Below are 21329 nucleotides of genomic sequence, written 5' to 3'. Positions count from 1 at the left end.
GGTTCTCTGTGTTTCTATTATTTCTTGGAGATCTCACCAAACACATTTTAACATTGGCTAAAGGGCTACCTATTGATAGGGGAGGGTAGGGAACAACACAAGATCATTATATATAGAAGCAGAATTAGGCCATTTGGCCCATCAAGTCTGTTCCGCCATTTCATCACGGCTGATCCATTTTCCCCTTCTCCTACCTTCAATAATCAAGAATCTATCAACCTCTGCCTTAAATATACTCAATTACTGGCCCCTACAACCACCTGTGGCAATGAATTCCTCAGAAAGAACATGAAACAAACATGAGGAAATTACAACTGAACAGCATTACTTGAAACCAACGGCAATGGGACTGTGACCAGCTGACAGCAGGTATTCTGCCTGGAGGTCAGTAACCAGTGGTGTTCCTCAGGGATCTGTACTGGGGCCCAGCTCTTTGTGATTTGTATAAATGACTTGGATGATTAAGTGGAAGAGTGGGTTTGTAAGTTTGTAGTTGACACAAAGTTGGTGGATAGTGTAGAAAGTTGGTGTGGATCAGAGCTGGACATTGATAGGGTGCGAAGCTGGGCTGACAAGTGGCAGATGGAGTTCAATCTGGAAAAGTGTGAAGTGAGACACTTCAGAAGGTCAGACGAAGGCAGAGTGTGTATAGGGTTAATGGCAGGATTTTAGCAGTGTGGAGAAATAGAGGGATCTTGGGGTCCACGTCCATAGCTCTCTCAAAGTTGCCATGCAGGTTGATAGGGTTGTTATGAATGAGTATGGTGTGTTGGCCGTCATTAGTTGGGGAATTGAGCTGAAGAGCCACAAATGTTGCATCTCCATAAAATCCTGGTTAAACCATGCTGAGTTTTTTGTGGGAATGGGACCCGCTCTTGGTGTTTCACAACTGGCTGTCATTCAGCACACCAAGGGCTCGGCCTAAGAATTCGGCTAGCCTTTGGAGGCCTAGGATCCCGGGGCTCTGGTGATGGGTGGATCGAAGGTCGGTGTCACAGCAGGAGATCTGAGTGTCGTTGGGGGAGATGGAAGATCTACAGTTGTGTGCCCAGAGACCTGAGATCTTTGGGCACAGAGCTAAAAAAAAAGATGTAACGGACTTTTAACATAGTAAACCAGCGAGTTGTTTGTCATGTTTCCCCTCTCGCTATGAAACGGACACCTCTTTCTCCCTTATTAGGGAGAGACCGTCTGTGGTGTGTCGAATGTCGGGTGAACAATGTAGTCTTTGGGGTAACTGCAAGTCTGTGTCTGTTCTGTCGCTTTGCTCACGCTTGAGTGCTCGGTGGTGGGTGCTGATGCTTATTTCGCCAGTGGGGGCGAGGGGGGGATTGTTGTTTGCTGCCACTTACAGGCAGGAGGGAGGGGAGCTGGGGGGGGGACTTTGGGGTTTTAACATTTAACTGTCATTCATTCTTGGGGGCACTCTTCTGTTTTCATAGATGGCTGTGAAGAAAAAGCATTTCAGGATGTATATTGTATACTTTTCTCTGACATTAAATGTATCTTTGAAACCTTTGAAACATTAAGAGAAATGACAAAGAAATAGCAGATGGAATACAGTGTAGGGAAATGTATTGTTGCATGCAGTTTGGGCAAAGGAATAAAGGTGTAGACTATTTTCTAAACAGGGAGAAAGTTCAGAAACCAGAGGTGCAAAGAGGCTCCTGCAGGATTACCTAAAGGTTAATTTGCAGGTTGAATCATTGGTAACGAAGGAAAATGAAACATTAGCATTTCATGAGTGACACTCAACATAGATTGGGAGACTGTTTTGCTGAGCACCTAGTCTCCAACCTGATGGCATGACCATTGCTTTCTCAAACTTCCGATAACGTCCCCTCCATCTTTCCATTTCCCTCATCACCTCTCTTTGGTGCTCCTCCCCCTTCCCATTCTTCCATGGTCTTCTATGCTGTCCTATCAGATTCTCCCTTCTCCAGCCTTTTATCTCTTCTGCCAATCAACTTGCCAGCTCTACACTGCGCTGTCCCCCACCCCCCTTCCGGTTTCACCCATCACCTGCCACCTTGTACTTCTTCCTCACCCCCACCAACCGTTCTACTCTGACTTCTCATCTTTCTTTTCCAGTCTGGGTGAAGAGTCTCGGTCCGAAATGTCAACTCTTTACTCTTTTCCAAAAGATGCTGCCTGGCCTGCTGAGTTCCTCCAGCAGTTTGTGTGTGCTGCTTTTTTTTTTCAGCTCAATCATTTACCCTTTGGTGCTTGGTCAGGCTGTGATGAAGCAAATATTGTCAGGAATCAAAAGGATAATGTTCTATCCTGATGATATTTGTATTTCAACATCAAACAGACTGACCTTGATCCCAAGCCAATTTTTGAGAGAGCATGGAGTACACAATTAAACCACACAAGTTTGAGAACATTTTGAACACCATAAAATACCTGGGTCATATGTTGGACAGGGTGGGGGGAATGAAGGGGGAAGATGTACATTGCACTATGGAAGAGTTTGAAAAAATCAAGTAGGCACTCAGTCCTAAGATCATCATAGAACTCTGATTGCAAATGACTGACACATACTAAATTTGACAATGTAGTTGCAACATTTCTAACTAATGATCTGTTATTGCAGTCCTGCTTGTTAGATCTTGCTCCTGTAGTTTACTACTGAACTTCCTAAAGTGCCACAATGATTCAGAGCATTGTGAGCATTTTCTGCATCTAATAAAGGATGCACTGGCATCGGAGGGGGTCCAGAAGGTTTATGAGAACAATCCCTGGAATGAAAGAGTTTGATGGCTTTGTACTGCTGAAGTTTAGAGGAGTTGGGTGGGGAGGGTGGAATCTCATTGAAACCTACTGAATATTGGAAGAACCAGATAAAGTGAAGGTGGAGAGGATGTTTCCAATAGTGGAAGAGTGGAGAATCAGAGAACAGTCTCAGAATAAAAAGATATCCCATTAGAACAGGGATGAGGAGGAATTTCTTTAGCCAGGGGGTGGTGAATCCGTAGAGTTCATGTCACAGACAGCAAGCCTGGAAGTCAAGTCACTGGGTATATTTAAAGCAGAGGATGACAAGGGCATCAAAGGTTATGGAAGGCAGGAGAATGGGGTTGAGAGGGAAAATAAGTCAGCCATGATCAAATGGCAGAGAAGACCTGAAGGGTTGAAAGGCAAAATTCTGCTCCTATGTCTTATGATCTTGTGGTCGATGATTACATTCAACAAATATTTCACGAGTTGTAAAGAGAGAACCCAGTGTTGACAGTTATAACACACAAGTCAAGGTGAAGTTCTGGGTTGGGCACGTTGATATGAGATAGATAAGTTACATAGGCTGAAATCAGTAATATGCTATTGTTGTTTAGTAAATCTGTGAGAATGAGGAGTGTATTTCTCCCTGGAGCTTGTGCCCTGTGCGAAGAGGTAATGGCGGGCTCTGATCTTATTCTTTTTACCCAGCTTTGTCCCAAATTCTTTATAATTTTGGCAGGAAAAAATAACTATTGTTTTCTCAGCCGGATGGCCCTGTCCTGTGTTAAAGCACGTAGTTCTGTTCCTCTACCTGGCTTGAAATATTTGCCGTGGTTCTGACTTGTCCCGGGGATTCCTCTTGACTGAGTTACCTCCAGAGGTGACGGGAACGTCTGGTGAAGGGGATCGAGGAGCAGCATTGTGATTCCTCAGGGAAGGAGCAGAGGGTGCGGCGAGTCTCCACTCCACTGGAGGCATGGGACTTTGGGACCTCGACAGGATGAGTGCTGTCTGTGGCTTGTTTGGCTGGTCTGTCCTGGTTGGCAAGCGAGCCCTGATCTCGTGCGTGGGCATGGCGGCTCTGTGTGGGCTGCTGAACCTTGACATTTGCTTGTGCGCTGTTGAAAATTCAAGAGATTATTGATCAATCAGTGGAAATCGGTCAACACCCATATCACTCAATAGCTGATGTATAGGGGTTAGGCCCAAAGTTTACACAGACTTCCTGCAAATGGTGTAATCAGAACCTCCCCCAAAACTCAGATTGGAACCAAACCAAGGTGTCGTCCTTTTATATTGTGTGCCAATAGACACCATGTTAAGAATCCTCTCCACTGTGTCTTTATTTGCTTGTACCATCACTTCTTTCAATGCTCCTCTTCACATCTTTTAATAATTTTACTCCTTAAGGTACAGTTCCTTGCCCCCTTCTTACTAACATATTTCTTTACTTTTGACGGTGTCTGCCACTCTTCTTCCTACCCTGCCAACAGCTTTCTTTCTATCTGCTGTGCCCACGACTCGGAGATACTGGCAAATTCAGCACAATTCACCCACATGTTCATCCAGGTTACTTACATGTGTAATGAGAATAGGAACTCAACAGGCACCAGATCTACTCTGCCAAGCTTCCCTTGATCGTTTGCCTCTGACTCCCTATTCCAACTTCCTACACTTGTGATGTCTTTTTAATAAATCCCTTAACTCAAGTCAAGTCACTTTTTATTGTCATTTCGACCATAACTGCTGGTACGGTACACAGCAAAACGAGACAATGTTTTTCAGGACCATGGTTTACATGAAACAGTACAAAAACTGCACTGAACTATGTAAAACAACACAAAAACTACACTAGACTACAGACCTGCCCAGGACTGCATAAAGTGCACAAAACAATGCAGGCAATACAATAAATAATAAACAAGACAATAGGCACAGTAGAGGGCAGTAAGTTGGTGTCAGTCCAGACTCTGGGTATTGAGGAGTCTGATGGCTTGGGGGAAGAAACTGTTACATAGTCTGGTCGTGACAGCCCGAATGCTTCAGTGCCTTTTCCCAGGTGGCAGGAGGGAGAAGAGTTTGTATGAGGTCCTTCATAATGCTGTTTGCTTTGCGGATGCAGCGTGCAGTGTAAATGTCTGTGATGGCGGGAAGAGAGACCCCGATGATCTTCTCAGCTGACCTCACTATCCGCTGCAGGGTCTTGCGATCCGAGATGGTGCGATTTCCGAACCAGGCAGTGATGCAGCTTCTCAGGATGCTCTCAATACAACCTCTGTAGAATGTGATGAGGATGGGGGGTGGGAGATGGACTTTCCTCAGCCTTCACAAAAAGTAGAGACGCTGCTGGACTTTCTCTGCTATGGAGCTGGTGTTGAGGGACCAGGTGAGATTCTCTGCCAGGTGAACACCAGGAAATTTGGTGCTCTTAACAATCTCTACCGAGGAGCCGTCGATGTTCAGTGGGGAGTGGTCGCTCTGTGCCCTCCTGAAGTCAACAACCATCTCTTTTGTTTTGTTCACATTCAGAGACAGGTTGTTGACTCTGCACCAGTCCGTTAGCCGCTGCACCTCCTCTCTGTAAGCTGACTCTGCTTTCTTGCTGATGAGACCCACCACGGTCATGTCATCAGCGAACTTGATGATGTGGTTTGAACTGTGTGTTGCAGCACAGTCGTGGGTCAGCAGAGTGAACAGCAGTGGACTAAGCACACAGCCCTGGGGAGCCCCCGTGCTCAGAGTGATGGTGTTGGAGATGCTGCTCCCAATCCGGACTGACTGATGTCTCCCAGTCAGGAAGTCTAGGATCCAGTTGTGGAGGGAGGTGTTCAGGCCCAGTAGGCTCAGCTTTCCAATCAGTTTCTGAGGGATGATTGTGTTGAATGCTGAACTGAAGTCTATGAACAGCATCTGAACGTACGTGTCTTTTTAGTCCAGGTGGTGGGTGATGGCAATGGCGTCTTCTGTTGAACAGTTGGGACAGTATGTGAACTTCAAGGGGTCCAGTGAGGGGGGCAACAGGGTCTTGATATGCCTCATGACAAGCCTCTCGAAACACTTCATGACGGTGGATGTGAGTGTAACAGGACGGTAGTCATCGAGTCATTAATAGCTGTGTCTGATAACACTTTATTTTATTGAGAATAGTGCGCAATAGGCCTTTTCAGTCCTTCGAGCCGCTTCGCCCAACAACCCCCGATTTAAACCGAGCCCAATCACGAGACAATTTACAATGACCAACCGGTATGACTTTGAACTGTGGGAGGAAACCGGAGAATGCAGAGGAAACCTAGCATGCAAGGAGAACGTACTGATGCACCATCAATATTCACTCTGAAACGTAAGAAGCGAGATATCGGCTTTTATTGACTGGAAGAATGAACAACACTACATCCTGGAGAATGAGGCTGGGCTCAGGCCTCAATCGCCTTTATACAGGGGTCTGTGGGAGGAGCCACAGAAGCAGTCAGCAGGGGTCTGTGGGAGGAGCCACAGGAGCAGTCCAGACAGGTATATGTAGTTCACCACACGTACAAACTCCTTACAGACAGCAACGGGAAATGAACCCAGGTCACTGGTACTGTAAAGAGTTGTTAATGAACAATATTCTGCCCATTTCCCTCCCTATTACTCAAGGAGTTTTACAAGCCACAATCTGTCAGTTAAGATGGCAGCTCACTGGTAGTTAGAATATTAAAAAACCCGACTAAAAGTATCACTGTAAACACCTTTTGTGGCCATAATTTAACACAATTTGCCACAGAAACAGGGAATAGTCAGTTATTTGGTCAATTTAAACACTGGCCCAGATAGACTGAAAAGAAAAGCTGTCAGGATCTGAGGCGAGAGCCTATTTCACTCACTCTCTGCAATGGTCACTCCTCTCTCTGTGACACTGAGGCTATGAAGACTGCCTCAGCTGATATGCTCCATGCCCACTAATATGACAAACCAATAAGTGAGGCTTTGGGCCTACTCCGGGGTTTGGGTCGGAGGACTCAATTTGGTTCGGAATGCTGTTGTTCACTTCAATTGTTTGCATGATTTGTGTTTTTTTTCCCCTTTCTCTTGCACATCAGGTGTTGGTCTTTTATTTATTTTGTTTCTTTAATTGGGTTCTTTGGGGTTTCCTGTTTTGTGACTACTTGTAAGTGGACAAATCTCAAGATTGTATAATTTATTCTTTGATAATAAAGGTACTTTGAATTTGCCTGTCTGGAAGCCTTGAGTAGCTCAGCACACAGAGAGCAGGGTGACTCTCCCTCACCTGAACTCCAATTCCAAATAGGATGATCATTGGAAAGCATTACCCCATCGGCCCTTCAGCACGATGAAGACAGCAGGAGGCTGGAGGGTGTGTAAGGACAGTAAAAGAGTAAACAAGCAAAACAATTACAGCCAGGCCAATGTAAAGTGGATCCTTTCAATCAGCCTACCATGTTCAGCACCTGGGCCCTGCCTGCCAGAGCAGTATTCAATAGACAATAGGTGCAGGAGTAAGCCATTCGGCCCTTCAAGCCAGCACCGCCATTCACTGTGATCATGGCTGATCATCCACAATCAGTACCCCGTTCCTGCCTTCTCCCCATATCCCTTGACTCTGCTATCTTTAAGAGCTCTATCTAACTCTTTCTTGAAAGCATCCAGAGAATTGGCCTCCACTGCCTTCTGAAGCAGACCATTCCAAAGATCCACAACTCTCTGGGTGAAAATGTTTTTCCTGAACTCCGTTCTAAATGGCTTACCCCTTATTCTTAAACTGTGGCCTCTGGTTCTGGACTCCTCCCAACATCGGGAACATGTTTCCTGCCTCTAGCATGTCCAATCCCTTAATAATCTTATATGTTTCAATCAGGTCCCCTCTCATGCTTCTAAATTCCAGTGTATACAAGTCCAATCGCTCCAATCTTTCAACATATGACAGTCCCGCCATCCCGGGAATCAACCTTGTGAACCTAGGCTGCACTCCCTCAATAGCAAGAATGTCCTTCCTCAAATTTGGAGAGAAAACTGAACACAATACTCCAGGTGTGGTCTCACCAGGGCCCTGTACAACTGCAGAAGGACTTCTTTGCTCCTATACTCAACTCCCCTTGTTATGAAGGCCAATATGCCATTAGCTTTCTTCACTGCCTGCTGTACCTGCATGCTTACTTTAAGTGACTGATGAACAAGGACACCTAGATCTCGTTGTACTTCCCCTTTTCCTAACTTGACACCATTCAGATAGTAATCTGCCTTCCTGTTCTTGCCGCCTAAGTGGATAACCTCACATTTATCCACATTAAACTGCATCTGCCCACTCACCCAACCTGTTCAAGTCACCCTGAATTCTCCTAACATCCTCCTCATATTTCACACTACTACCCAGCTTTGTGTCATCTGCAAATTTGCTAATGTTACTTTTAATCCCTTCATCGAAATCATTAATGTATATTGTAAATAGCTGCGGTCCCAGCACCGAGCCTTGCAGTACCCTACTAGTCTCTGCCTGCGATTCTGAAAAGAACCTGTTAATCCCTACTCTGTGTTTCCTGTCTGCCAACCAATTTTCTATCCATGTTAGTACCCTACCCCCAATACCAATGTGCCCTAATTTTGCCCACTAATTTCCTATGTGGGACCTTATCAAAGGCTTTCTGGAAGTCCAGGTACACTACATCCACTGGCTCTCCCTTGTCCATTTTCATAGTTACATCCTCAAAAAATTCCAGAAGATTAGTCAAGCCTGATTTCCCCTTCGTAAATCCATGCTGACTCGGATCGATCCAAATATGCCACTATTTCATCTTTTATAATTGACTCCAGCATCTTCCCCACCATTGATGTCAGGCTAATTGGTATTCATCAATCGTTCCTAAGTATCCATGGGAATGTGGGTTACCCACCTCCTTCACCCACACCAGATCGTGGGAAATGATGGTTTTCTCCAATGCTCAGCAATTTACAGAATCTTACCCAAGTTATACCAAAGAAAAACTTCAAGAGTCAGGTGAACAAAGTGATTAGTGGAGCAAAACTTTGAATTGGCCGGTCCCGTTACTCAGTTATTGCCATGCTGCCCACCCCTGTCCTCCCGAGTTAACCCATTCCTAACCAGCAGGCACTTACCGAGTGATGTACAACGGCATGGGTCGTGCTTGTCGAGGTAATGTTCCAAGGTGTCCCAACCCCCACCCACACGCACCATCACATGGTTCCGTAAAATCTGAGAAAAACAGCAGAAGAGCAACAGGAGCATTGACGTCTTGTGTTCAACAATAAGCTACACAATTTTACATTTTTAATTTCATTTCTGGAACAGTGTACAGCACGTGAATTCAGTTTGCGGTGAACTTTACGTAAGAATCAAAGATGGGATTTCAGGATCAAAAGATGGAATTAGTGTCCAAGGATAAGTAAAATCAATGGCCCAGTCTGATAGAACAACTGGCAATTGTTACATGGTCAATAATAATTTGATCTAGTCCTTGTCCAATAATTCAATTCAATAAAATCAGATACTTAGGAAGCTAGGCAGCATCTGCGGAAAGTTAACTGAGTTAACGTGTCAGAATAATTCAGGTTAAAACAGTTAAGTTTCAGAAAGGGGCAGGGAGGTTGCAGGGGGAAACTGAGAGACCCTGCACTGGAAAATATCCCATTTAACCCTATCGCTTTGCTTCTGTGTTATAACCAAATCTTTAATCACGGAAACGTACTGGGATGTGCTGGCATTAAAGGCAGTCCAACAGAGATTCATTAGGTTCATTCCTGGGACAAGAGGGTGGCTCTATCATGAGTGACTAAAGGAAGTACATCTACACTGTACTCTTTACAATTTAGAAGAAAGTGAGGCGATCTTAATGAGTCACACAAGATCTTTAGGGGGCATGAACAGGGTAGGTGGTGGGATGTATCCTCTAGAACCAGGATTGCCATCCTGGTGTCCACAGAGCCCTCAGTTAATGCTGGGAGTCCATAGCATAAAAAATGTTGGGAACTCCTGCTTTAATGGAAGAATCTCTAATGAGGGAACATAGCCAAGGCTGGGAGCATGGTTATTTAAAACTTTTTCCACAGAGAGTGGTGAATTTCTGGGATTCTCTGCACTCAAGGCTTGTGGAGACTGGAAGACCTTGAAGAGCCTTTAAATGTTTGAAATTTTTGTGAAATGAGGGTCGTGGGCAACTGCACAGTAGAGGAGAAAGAGCTTGGAGAGGATCAGCCATGAACATGCTGGATGGTGGGGTAGGCTTGAGGGGCCAAATGCCCTACTGTTCCTACTTCCTTAGGTCCTCCTGACCTGTTATCAGATGCAGATTAACAAAAGCCTTTCAGAAATCTAAATACACTTTATTCATTGGCTCCTCTTTGTTGATTCAGTTAGATCCATCCTCAAGGAGTTTGAATAAATCTATTATACACTCTTTCCCTCAGAGGAGATTAGTTTTCTGTCTTTAGCTCAGTTTAGACCCTCAGAGGGTGAACTGAGCTGCCAGTGCTTCCCCTCCCATAACAGTACAGGTGAAGCTGCCATAATCGTTCGATCACCCAGGTACCAGCATTTTAATTCCCATTCCATTCTCATGCTGACATGTCTGTCCTTGGCATCCTCTACTGCCAAGATGAGGCTAGAAGCAAACTACAGGAACTAGACTTATAGCCCACCTGGGTGGTCTTCAACCTGGCAGTTGAACACTGAATTCTCCAGCTTCCAGTAAAACTGCTCCCTCTGTCACCCATTCACATTCCTCCTGATCCATCTCGATCCTATTACCATGTCTCTTTACCCTCCATCAGTCCGTCACCCTCCCACTGATTCTTTTCCCCCACTGTTCCAATATGTCCTCCTTAACCCCCCCCCGTACCTTTATTCCATGCTCCACCTTCATCTCTTATCAGTTTCCATCTTCTTCAGCGCTATGTCACTTCCACCTATCCCTTTCTGTCACTATTCCCACTCTCCCCTTGCCAATCTTCCTATCACCTCCTCACATGTATCCATGCATCACCTGCCAGCTCTTGCTCCACTCCTTTCCTCCAAGGAGTTACCACCTTAGTCAAAAAAAATCAATGACCTGGGGTGTGGATTTTCCTTAAATAGTAGAGGAACATGCATTGAAGTAAAACCTTAATACCTCTAGAATAGTGAAAATTTACTCTTTTAGAAAGTTAAGTCAATGATCACACTAACAAACTTTATTAGATGTACTTTGAAGGGAACATGGCTAGCGGCATCGTGGTCTTGTATGGCAATTCCAATGCACAGGAACACAAGAATCTGTCCAATACATCACGGGCATATCCTTCCCCACCATCGGCAATATCTACACGAGGTGCCGCCTCAAGAAGTCAATATCCAGCAAAGATCTCATCACTTGGGCCACCTCACAGCTACTGCTGGGCGAGAGGTACAGAAGCCTGAAGACCCAAACCACGAACATCTACATCCTTTCACCATTCTGTTCCTGAAACACCTCGCACAACAACCATAATCATTACCTCAGTGCAGCAACCTCATGACCACTTTGATCACTTGGCACTACAATCGACATTGTTTTTTGCTCTAGTTGTATAATTTATATTTTTCTTTGAATGCTCTTATCTGATGCTACGTGTCTGTGATGTTGCTTCAAGTAAGCTTTGCATTGTACCTGTGCATACATATACCTGTGCATATGACAATAAACTTGACTTTGACTTTGCAACTCTTGGTCTAGAAGAATGGTGGCTGCAGAAAATACCTGGATAATCACTTGAAAAGTCCAGAGCTGAGAAATAAATATCTCACTCACCCTCACAAAAATCAGGGTGTTGGAGTCTCCCACCTTATACTTCCCTTCAGAGACCTTAACCATGGGAAACTGCTCTGGACAGGTGCAGCGACTCACAAGATGGCAAACCTGTGGGTTAAAAATAAAATGAATGCGCATTTAAAATTCTGCTTTCACAACTTCAACACTTCTTCAGACACGTCACAATTGGCAGTCTTTACTTACTGCCCATTACGCCACTGGCATTTAGGGCAATAATGGAAGTCCTCCCTCTCTGGTGGTGTTCAGGGCTTCCTTCATCATCTCAGTGGCTTCCTCGCGGTTTTCACTACCGTCAGTCATGCAAGACCCAGGAATTCTGTCGCACTCAGATGTAGAAGGATACTTCATTGCTGCTTCCATAACAGTTTTGTTTGACCAGCCAGTGTTGTTAACCCTGGGCTTTACCCCCAAACCTGGAGGACCAGTGGACCACTCTTAGCCTGGTCTCTACACTTTGACCTGTTTGGCATGGGTGGCCCTACCAAAAGCTAAAGCATAAAGCTCTGACTCCAGCTAACATAGCTCTCCAGGTCATTGAGGTACGCAAGCCACCAAATCAAATGACAAGTTTGTGGTCCTCTTGGAGGTGGTCGAGGCTTTACTGATGACACAGTCTGGGGAGGGGCAGAGCCACACAGGTTTGTTTCTGACCTCTGGTGCAGACTGATGGATAGATGGACATGGAACAAAACTACCAGGCTTTGTCAGTCTCCAAGAGAGAGTCAAACACCTGCTTTGATGTTACTTAGTGCATGCATTACTATCAATATCCTGAAGGTCATCATTAACCAGAAACACAGTGGGACCAACCACATAAACACCATGCCTACAATAGTGGATCGGAGGATAGGTAGCCAGAAGTGAGACATCTCCTGCCCTTTCCAGCATCAGCAAGACCAAGTCAAGAATATGGTTGACCTGCCTGCACAAATGCAACTTCAACAACACCCAAGACTGTTATTGTGTACAGTTCTGGTCATCAAATTATAGGAAAGATGTCAATAAAATAAAGAGAGTACAGAGGAGATTTACTAGAACGTTACCTGGGTTTCAGCACCTAAGTTACAGAGAAAGGTTGAACAAGTTAGGTCTTTATTCTTTGGAGTGCAGAAGGTTGAGGGGGGACTTGACAGAGTTATTTAAAATTATGAGGGGGATAGATAGAGTTGATGTGGATAGGCTTTTTCCATTGAGAGTAGGGGAGATTCAAACAAGAGGACATGAGTTGAAAGTTAAGGGGCAAAAGTTTAGGGGTAAAACGAGGGGAAACTTCTTAACTCAAAGAGTGGTAGCTGTGTGGAACGAGCTTCCAGTAGAAGTGGTAGAGGCAGGTTTGATATTGTCATTTTAAAAAAAATTGGATTGGTATATGGACAGGAAAGGAATGGAGGGTCATGGGCTGAGTGCAGGTCGGAGGGACTAGGTGACAGTAAGCGTTCAGTACGGACTAGAAGGGCCGAGATGGCCTGTTTCTGTGCTGTAATTGTTATATGGTTATATGGTTAAATGGACTCAAACCCATCCAAGACAAAGTGGCTCATCAACATAAAATCCAACTCCTACCGATCTTAACACCAACGGGAAAACTGGAGGAATCAGTAAAACTCAAGTTGCACATACACTTGGGAGAACTCAAGCAGAAATACGTTAATACTGTGCACCTACAGAATAAATATGACCTGACAAATGCTTCTGAGGCTTTGTGCAATGTTTGGTGGAAGCTGAACAATGTCTTTACAGCACACTATAGGTTCTCACAGCTACGGCAAACCCCTGACAAAAACATAGATTATTTCATCAACCTAACAATGCAGGAATGCAAGTGCAAAGATTTTACTCTGAGCAAATGCAAAGAAATTATGCTTATTCAAGCATTGATTGTGGGAACCCCATATGGGAGGACAAAGGAGAGCATTCTGCCGGAAGAGTACCATTTGTCCTGGGACAAAGCATGCTCCACAACTCACCACCAGGAGGCAGTCAAGAGGAGCTTTTCACAGATTTAGCCCCCTTCCAAGAACATCAATGTTTGCCAGGGGATACACACCCGCAGCCTGCAGACTCCATGCAGATCGCATAAGCCTCCACAGAGATGCCAGAGATTCCACAGTGAAGAACTTCATGCCCAATGGTCCAATTTCAAGCCCCGAAAGACAGTTGGCCAGTCCTGTCAGTAGGTACGGCTCCTCGAGAAGCTGTGTTCCTCTGAGCAACACTCCATGAGAAAATGGCAAAGTGTAACCATCAGCTCCACGCAAGGAGACACCAGAGCATAGCAGTGGCCACTCTGGCCCAAACCCATGACTGGGCCACTGAAACAGCATCTTTACTTGGTTACATTCAGACTAGACGAACAACCCGTGAGACTTGAGTGGGAAGCTGGGTCAGCTGCACACGAATTACTCTTACACCAGATTCCAAAATTGCAACAGCCGAACTCGATGTTCTGCAGCCACACGGGAGCTAGTGTGGACGTGCGTGGTGTTTTTACAGACACAGTGGTTCACTGGGGGTACCTATTTCACTTAACCACTCGTGTGGTCAGGGGGAGGCCAACAGCCCAACTACAAGATGGAAATTGGATTAAAAAGATACCATCAATTCTGTCTTGCATCAACCATATTAGGGGGAGCCCAGCATGGATATCCCTATTACAAAGGCACCAGCAGATTTTCCAAGCTGATACTTCGGGTCATTACCGTGGTCCAGCAGCTAAATCTAAATTTAAGAGAAGTTTTACAAGGCTCACCCAGTGCCGTATATGGTGGGCACAAAGGTAGAAAATGAACTTGATCAAACATAGAGAGCAGCTGTGATACAGATGGCCGTCACCAGTGCAGAACTTAAGCAATTTCTTGTGAATAATGGCATTAGGCATCTGACAACAGCTCCATATCATGTAGCATCAAATGGCTCGGTGGTACCGTCCGTGAAAATAGTGAAATGATGCTTTTCCAAACAAACACAGGGTGACCTGATGACAAAATTAAGCAGCTTCCTTTCCAGTATCGGGTTACCCTAAATGAACTTACAAGTGCATCGCCCGCGTAAGTAACGTTTAACCGCACAGTACGCAGAAGATTAGATCTACAGCCAGCCATCCAGGAGCAAACTTGCAGCGAGAAGCCATGAAACAAGAATACAATATACACACCAGGCTGTAAATGTCTGGTTCCAGAGACAAAGTCTACACACGCATCTTGCAGTATGAAAACTGCCCATGACTGTTGTCTGGAGTTGTCAGTCAGGTAGCAGAACTTGAGCTAACAGAATTATTAGGCAACATTTGGATTATATATGCAGTGGACTGATGTGGGGCCCAAGGAAGCTACAGAAGCTTCCTCTGCTGATGAAGATAGGAACCCAGCAGATGAACTAATAGACACTTCATCAAGGGAAGAGAAGATTCACAACCCTCTGCCCTCAACATCAACTAACCAGGAAGGCTGAGAGGGAAGCTGCCCACAAGTGTGCACTGGTCAAGTGACCAGTACCAAGCGCGATAGATATTGGATCATTTTTCTCACTTCTCAGCCCAGCTCCGCATCCTGGCAGTGCTCTGTTGGAACCTATGATGGTCTCCTACATTATCCATGACACCACCAAACCTTGTGTCATCTGCAAACTTATTAATCTACCATTTCACTCTCCCATCCAAGTCATTTATAAAAATCACAAAAAGCATGAGTGCTAGAACAGATCCCTGCCGATCACCACTAGTCACACACCTCCAGGCAGATTATACTCCATCTACTATCACCCTCTGCCTTCTGTGGTCAAGCCAATTTCAAATTCACACAGTCAATAACTCCCCGAATCCATGCCTCCTGACATTGTGAATCATGGGGAACTCTGTCAAATGGCTTATTAAAATCCATAACCAGCACATCCACTACTCTACCATCATCAATTTGTTTTTTCACTTCTTTGAGAAGGTCAATCGAGCTCCAAGGCTGCGAGCTCCCCTCACAAAAAAGTCAATCAGGCTCATGGGCTACATTCTGCCCCTTTCAAAGTGATTCTAACTCTCACCAATCAGACTACACTTCTCCAAATGCATACAACTCCTGACTAAGAATCTTCTCCAATAGTTTGCCTGCTACCGATGCAAGACTCACTAGTCTATGATTCCCAGAGCCATCTCTATTACCTTTCTTGAACAGTGTTCGCCTTTCTTTACCAATCTTCTGGTATTACTCCTGTGGCCGGTGAAGATGGAAAAATCATTGCCAAGGGTGCAGAAATCTCTTCCCATGCTTCCCGTTGTAACCAGAGTATAATTCCGTCTGGCCTGGGACTTAGCTATACTAAAGATTTCCAAAAGATCCAGCACACCCTCTTTTTGGTTAACTTCACCATGTCCCAGCACATTAGACTGTTCTATGCTGACCTCACGTTCATCAAAGTCCCTCTTGTTGTGTATTTACTGTCTCAGTTATTTTAATATTGTAAATATATTGTTTGATTAAGCATTCTTTGTTGCTTACATAATTCATTACGGGTTATATGTAAAATGGCATATATCATTATGCCATGTCATAAGTGCACACCTCCATGAATGTCATGAGCCGTTGACCATGACTTTTTCTTCCATCAGTTTTTCCTGTCACTTCAAGCTGTTCGAGAGTTATACTACATACAAGTTGAGATGCATTATATATTGAGTTGCCCAAGAAGAGTGTGGTGACCTGCCCCAATGACTATCACCCAGTGGCACCTACAGCCACAGTGATTAAGTTTTTTGACAGGTTCGTGATGAAGCACATCAACTACTGCCTGAGAAGCAACTTAGATGTGCTCCAATTTGCCTACTAGAGCAGAAGGTCCACATCAGATGCCATCTGATTGGCTTTTCATTCTGAACAGCAAAGATGCAAACATCAGGATGCCCTTTATCAACTGCAGCTCAACATTTAATACCATCATCCCCTCAAAACTAATCAATAAACTCCAATATGTTGTCCTCAATACCTCTTTATGCAATTGGACCCTCAATTTCAATTGTAGACCCCAGTTAGTTCAGATTGACAACATCATCTCCTCCATGATCTCCATCAGCACAGGTTCACCACAAGCCTCCTGCTCTTTATCGCTTTACACTTATGACTGTGAGGCTAAGCACAGCTCCAACGTCATATTCAAACTTGCTAATGAGACCACTGAGGACCTGAGTGGCTACACTAGGGTTATTATCGACTTTATTAAAACAGATGTGGATGAGTGTGACCCACAAAATCATTCAGGGTTTTCCCCAATCAGAAGTCCTGGATGAACAATGAAATCTGGAACCTGCTGAGAGCCAGATCAGAGGCATTCAAGTCTGGAGATCAAGAATGCTACAAGAGGTGCAGGTATGATATCCAAATAGCCATCTCTCAGACGGTGGAGATTCTGGACTGAACTGGAATCAATGAGGGATGCTTGACAGCTCTGGCAGGGTTTGAATGCCATAACCTCCAACAAAGCCAAATCTTGCTGCATAGGGGACAGCAGAGCTTTGCTTCCAGATGAGCTCAATGTCTTCTATGCTCACTTTGACCACCAGAACAGAGAGGATCCATCATGCACCTCTCTGTCTCCTGATGATCCTTTGGTCTCAGTGTCTGAAGATGACATGCAGGCTGCCTTCAGGAGAGTGAATCCAAGGAAAGCATCTGGTCCAGATGGAGTACCTGGCTGAGTACCGAAGACCTGTGCCAACCAACTGGCTGGAGTATTCACGGATATCTTCAATCTCTTGCTTCAGCAGTGTGTGGTACCCACCTGCTTCAAGCAGGCTTCAATCGTACCAGTGCCCAAGAGGAGCATGGTAACCAGTCTAAATGACTATTGCCCAGTGGCACTTACACCATCGTTGATGAAGTGTTTTGAGAGGCTGATGTTGAAACATATCAGCTCTTGCCTGAATGGCATTTGGATCTCCAATTCGCCTACTGAAGCAACAGGTCTACAGCAGATGCTATCTTGTTGGCTTCACACAACCCTGCAACATCTGGACAGCATAGATGCATACATCAAAATGCTCTTTATCGATTACAGCTTGGCACCTAACACCATCATCCCCTCAAAACTGATTGATAAACTCCAAGACCTGGGCCCTCTTGTGCAAATGGATCCCGAGTTTCCTCACTTGCAAACGCCATTCAGTTTGGACTAGCAAGAACATCTCCTCCACAATCTCCATCAGCACAGGAGCACAGCAGGGATGTGTACTTAGCACCCTGCTCCACTCACTTTAAGCCTATGAACGTGTGACTAAGTACAGCTGCAACACCATATACAAGGTTCCTGATGACACCATTGTTGTGGGCTGTATCAAAGGGGCTGATGAACCAGCACACAGGAGGGAGATTGAAAATCTGGCTGAGTGCTGTAATAACAACAACCTCTCACTCAATGTCAATAAGACCAAAGAACTGATTGTAGAGTTCAGCAGAGGGAAACCAGAGGTCCATAAGCCAGTAATCATTAGAGGATCAGAGATAGAGAGGGACAGTAACCTGTCCTGGCCCTCTCATATAAATAAAATTGTGAAAAAAGCAGACAGTGCCTCTACTTCCCCAGGAGTCTGCGGATGTTTGGCATGTCATTGAAAACCTTGCTGAACTTCTATAGGTGTATGTGGAGAGTGTGCTGACTGGCTGCATCACGGCCTGGTATGGGAACACCAATGCCTTTGAGTGGAAAATCCTACCAATGGTAGTAGATTCAACCCAGTACATCACGGGTAAAGCCCTCCCAGCCACTGAGCACATTTACATGAAACATTGCTGTAGCAAAGCAGCATCCATCATCAAAGATCCTCACCGCCCAGGCCAGGCTCTTTTCTCACTGCTGTCATCAGGTAGAAGGACTCACACCACCAGGTTCAACAGTTACAACCCCTCAACCATCAGGTTCTTGAATTCAGTTAAGGACTCATTTAAGGACTCTGTTATATTGATATTTCAAGCTTGTTATTTATTACTATTTATTTATATTTGCATTTGCATAGTTTGTTTACAGTTACTGTTCTATAGGTTCACTAAGTATGCCCACAGAATAAGAATCTCAGGGTTGTATGTTGTGACATGTATGTACTCTAATCATAAATTTTATTTTGAACTTTGTCATAGACCAAAGAAAAAGTGGTGACAAATCAGTATATAGGAAGGAGATTGAAAACCTGGCTGAGTGATGCCAAAACAACAACCTCTTACTTTATGTCTGAACGTCCAAGGAGCTGATTATTGGCTTCAGGAGAAGGAAACATGAGGTCCATAAATCAATCCTTATTGGAGGATCAAAAGTGGAGACCTGTAGCCACTTTAAATTCCTAGATGTTATTATTTCATAGGACCTGTCCTGAGCCCAGCATGCAAGTGGAATTACAAAGAAAGCACAGCAGCACCTCTTCTTCCTTAGGAGTTTGTGGAGATTCAGCATGACATCTAAAACTGTGACAAACTTCTATACATGTCTAGTGTAGAGTCCATTGATCGGCTGCATCTCAGCCTGGTATGAAAACACCAATGTCCTTGAATAGAAAACCCTACAAAAAGTAGTGGATTTGGCCCAGTCCATCATGGGTAAAGCCCTCCCCACCACTGAGCACATCTACATGAAACACTGCTGCAGAAAACCAACAGCCAACGCCAGGGACCTCCACCACCCAGGACACGCTCTCTTCTTGCTGCTGCCATCAGAATGAAGGTACAAGAGCCTCAGGACTCTCAACCTTGAGAGTTCAAGAACAGTTACTACCCCTCAACCATCAGGCCCTTAATTCAAAGGGGATAACTTTACTCGCCCCATCATTGAAGTGTTCCCACAAACAATGGACTCATTTTAAAGGACTCTTCATCTCATGTTCTCAATATTTATTTTTATTTTTTATTATTATTATTTCTTTTTACACAGTTCTACACTCTGGTTTAGTGCACCGGTTGGGCAGTCTTTCGTTGATTTTGTTATGGTTAATGTTCTATGGATTTATTGAATATGCCCAAAAGAAAATGAATCTCAGGGTTACATACGGTGACATATAATACTGTATATGTACTTTGTTAATAAATCTACTTTGAACTTTATTACCACAGATAGCTGTGGGGGCCAAGTCATTGGGTATACTTAAAGCAAGAAGTTGATCGATTCTTGATTAGTAAGAGCATCAAAGAATACGGGGGGGGGGCAGAAGAATGGGGTTGAGAGGAAAAATAAGTCAGCCATGATCGAATTGTGAAGCAAACTCCATGAGCCAAAAGACCAATTCTGTTGCTATGTTTTATGTTCCTGTGACTGATCAGGAGAGCTGGCTTCACAGTTTAGTGCACAGCTTGTCATGTGGTGCTGGTAAGACATTAAGGTTTCAAAGGGGAACCAGAAACAGTCAGTCATGTAACTGAGAAATAGGACCTTCACTCCACTGAGTCTGTGTCGACCTTCAATGATCCATTTATACTAATTCATCTTACTTCTCCCCACACTCCCATCAACTTCTATCAATTTACAGTGGCCAATTGATCTACTGATCTGCACCTCTTTGGACGTAGCAGGAAACCAAAGCATCCAAGGGAAGCCCATAGAGTCACTGGGAGAATCTACTCAGACAGCATCCAAGGTCAGGATCAAACCCAGGTTATCATGGCTGGGAGGCAGCAGTTCTATTACACGTGCCTGTGGAATCACATGGAAGGAGCAGAGAAGTGGCACCAATCAGATGGCTCATTCAAAGGACCAGTGCAGGTATCCACACAGCAGCCATGAACTGTAAAGGGTACATCTTACCCTTCACTTCTCGTGGAGCATGGCCTGAACACTCATTCACAGCTCACTCACCATCTCATCCAGGTTCTTGAAGTCACACAACTGCTTCTGTGGTTTGGGTTTGGGAGGGATAACCTCAGCAGGTAGGTCCATCTCCTCACGGATTTCTTCCTCAATCTCCTCCTCCATCTGAATGAGGACAGGAGCCAACATGCCAAACTTGGAAGCTCTCCTGGCTACCTCCAGCAGACACAGCACAAAGTTCTTCTCGTTCTTCCTCAGAACCAAGTCCTCTGTCTCGAACATGAGCACGTCTGCAATTAAAACAAATGCACAACAATTTAGTTACAGGCAAACAAGGAATCAGTGCAAAGAACTGGATTTGTGCCGTGGTTTTAACAACCTTGAGGGTTCAGCAACCTTTTTAAACCAGATAAGAATAATCTTAAGTGTAGCTACTGCAGTAATACTTAAAACAGTCAACTTGAATATAGTCTGTAAAGAGGTAACTGATCAGTTGCTTACTGAAGTTGATCGAGTACCCGAGTGCAGTGGAAGCTTTTATGTTTATAGGACAAACAGGTTGTGCAGGTTGACTCTGTGGTTAAGAAGGCATATGGTGTATTGGCCTTCATCAACTGTGGGATTGAGTTTAAGAGCCGAGAGGTAATGTTACAGCTATATAGGACCCTGGTCAGACCCCACTTGGAGTACTGTGCTCAGTTCTGGTCACCTCACTACAGGAAGGATGTGGAAACTATATAAAGGGTGCAGAGATTTACAAGGATGTTGCCTGGATTGGGGAGCATGCCTTATGAGAATAGGTTACGTGAACTTGGCCTTTTCCCCTTGGAGCAATGGAGGATGAGAGGTGACCTGATAGAGGTGTATAAGATGATGAGAGGCATTGATCATGTGGATAGTCAGAGGCTTTTTCCCAGGGCTGAAATGCCAAACACAAGAGGCCACAGCTTTAGGGTGCTTGGAAGTAGGTACAGAGGAGATGTCAGGGGTAAGACTTTTTATACAGAGTGGTGAGTATGTGGAATGGGCTGCCGGCAACGG

At 44.7% G+C, this 21329-nt stretch overlaps 1 protein-coding gene across 1 annotated transcript in view; it reads right to left on the bottom strand.

Annotated features, from left to right (window-relative positions):
* gas2l2 (growth arrest specific 2 like 2) overlaps window positions 1–21329 on the bottom strand; it is a 38683-nt gene that overhangs the window by 7291 nt on the left and 10063 nt on the right. The window contains exons 2-5 of the mRNA XM_073053791.1: window positions 20337–20578; window positions 11499–11606; window positions 8833–8929; window positions 3533–3839 (exon numbers count right to left, since the gene is read on the bottom strand). Coding sequence (XP_072909892.1) covers window positions 3533–3839; window positions 8833–8929; window positions 11499–11606; window positions 20337–20578 — 754 coding nt within the window. The remainder of the gene's footprint in view (window positions 1–3532; window positions 3840–8832; window positions 8930–11498; window positions 11607–20336; window positions 20579–21329) is intronic.

Source organism: Hemitrygon akajei, chromosome 8, assembly GCF_048418815.1.
Source record: "Hemitrygon akajei chromosome 8, sHemAka1.3, whole genome shotgun sequence".
NCBI classification, from domain to species: domain Eukaryota; kingdom Metazoa; phylum Chordata; class Chondrichthyes; order Myliobatiformes; family Dasyatidae; genus Hemitrygon; species Hemitrygon akajei.
The sequence above is the reverse complement of the archived record's forward strand: the minus strand, read 5'-3'. Positions and strand labels throughout refer to the sequence as shown.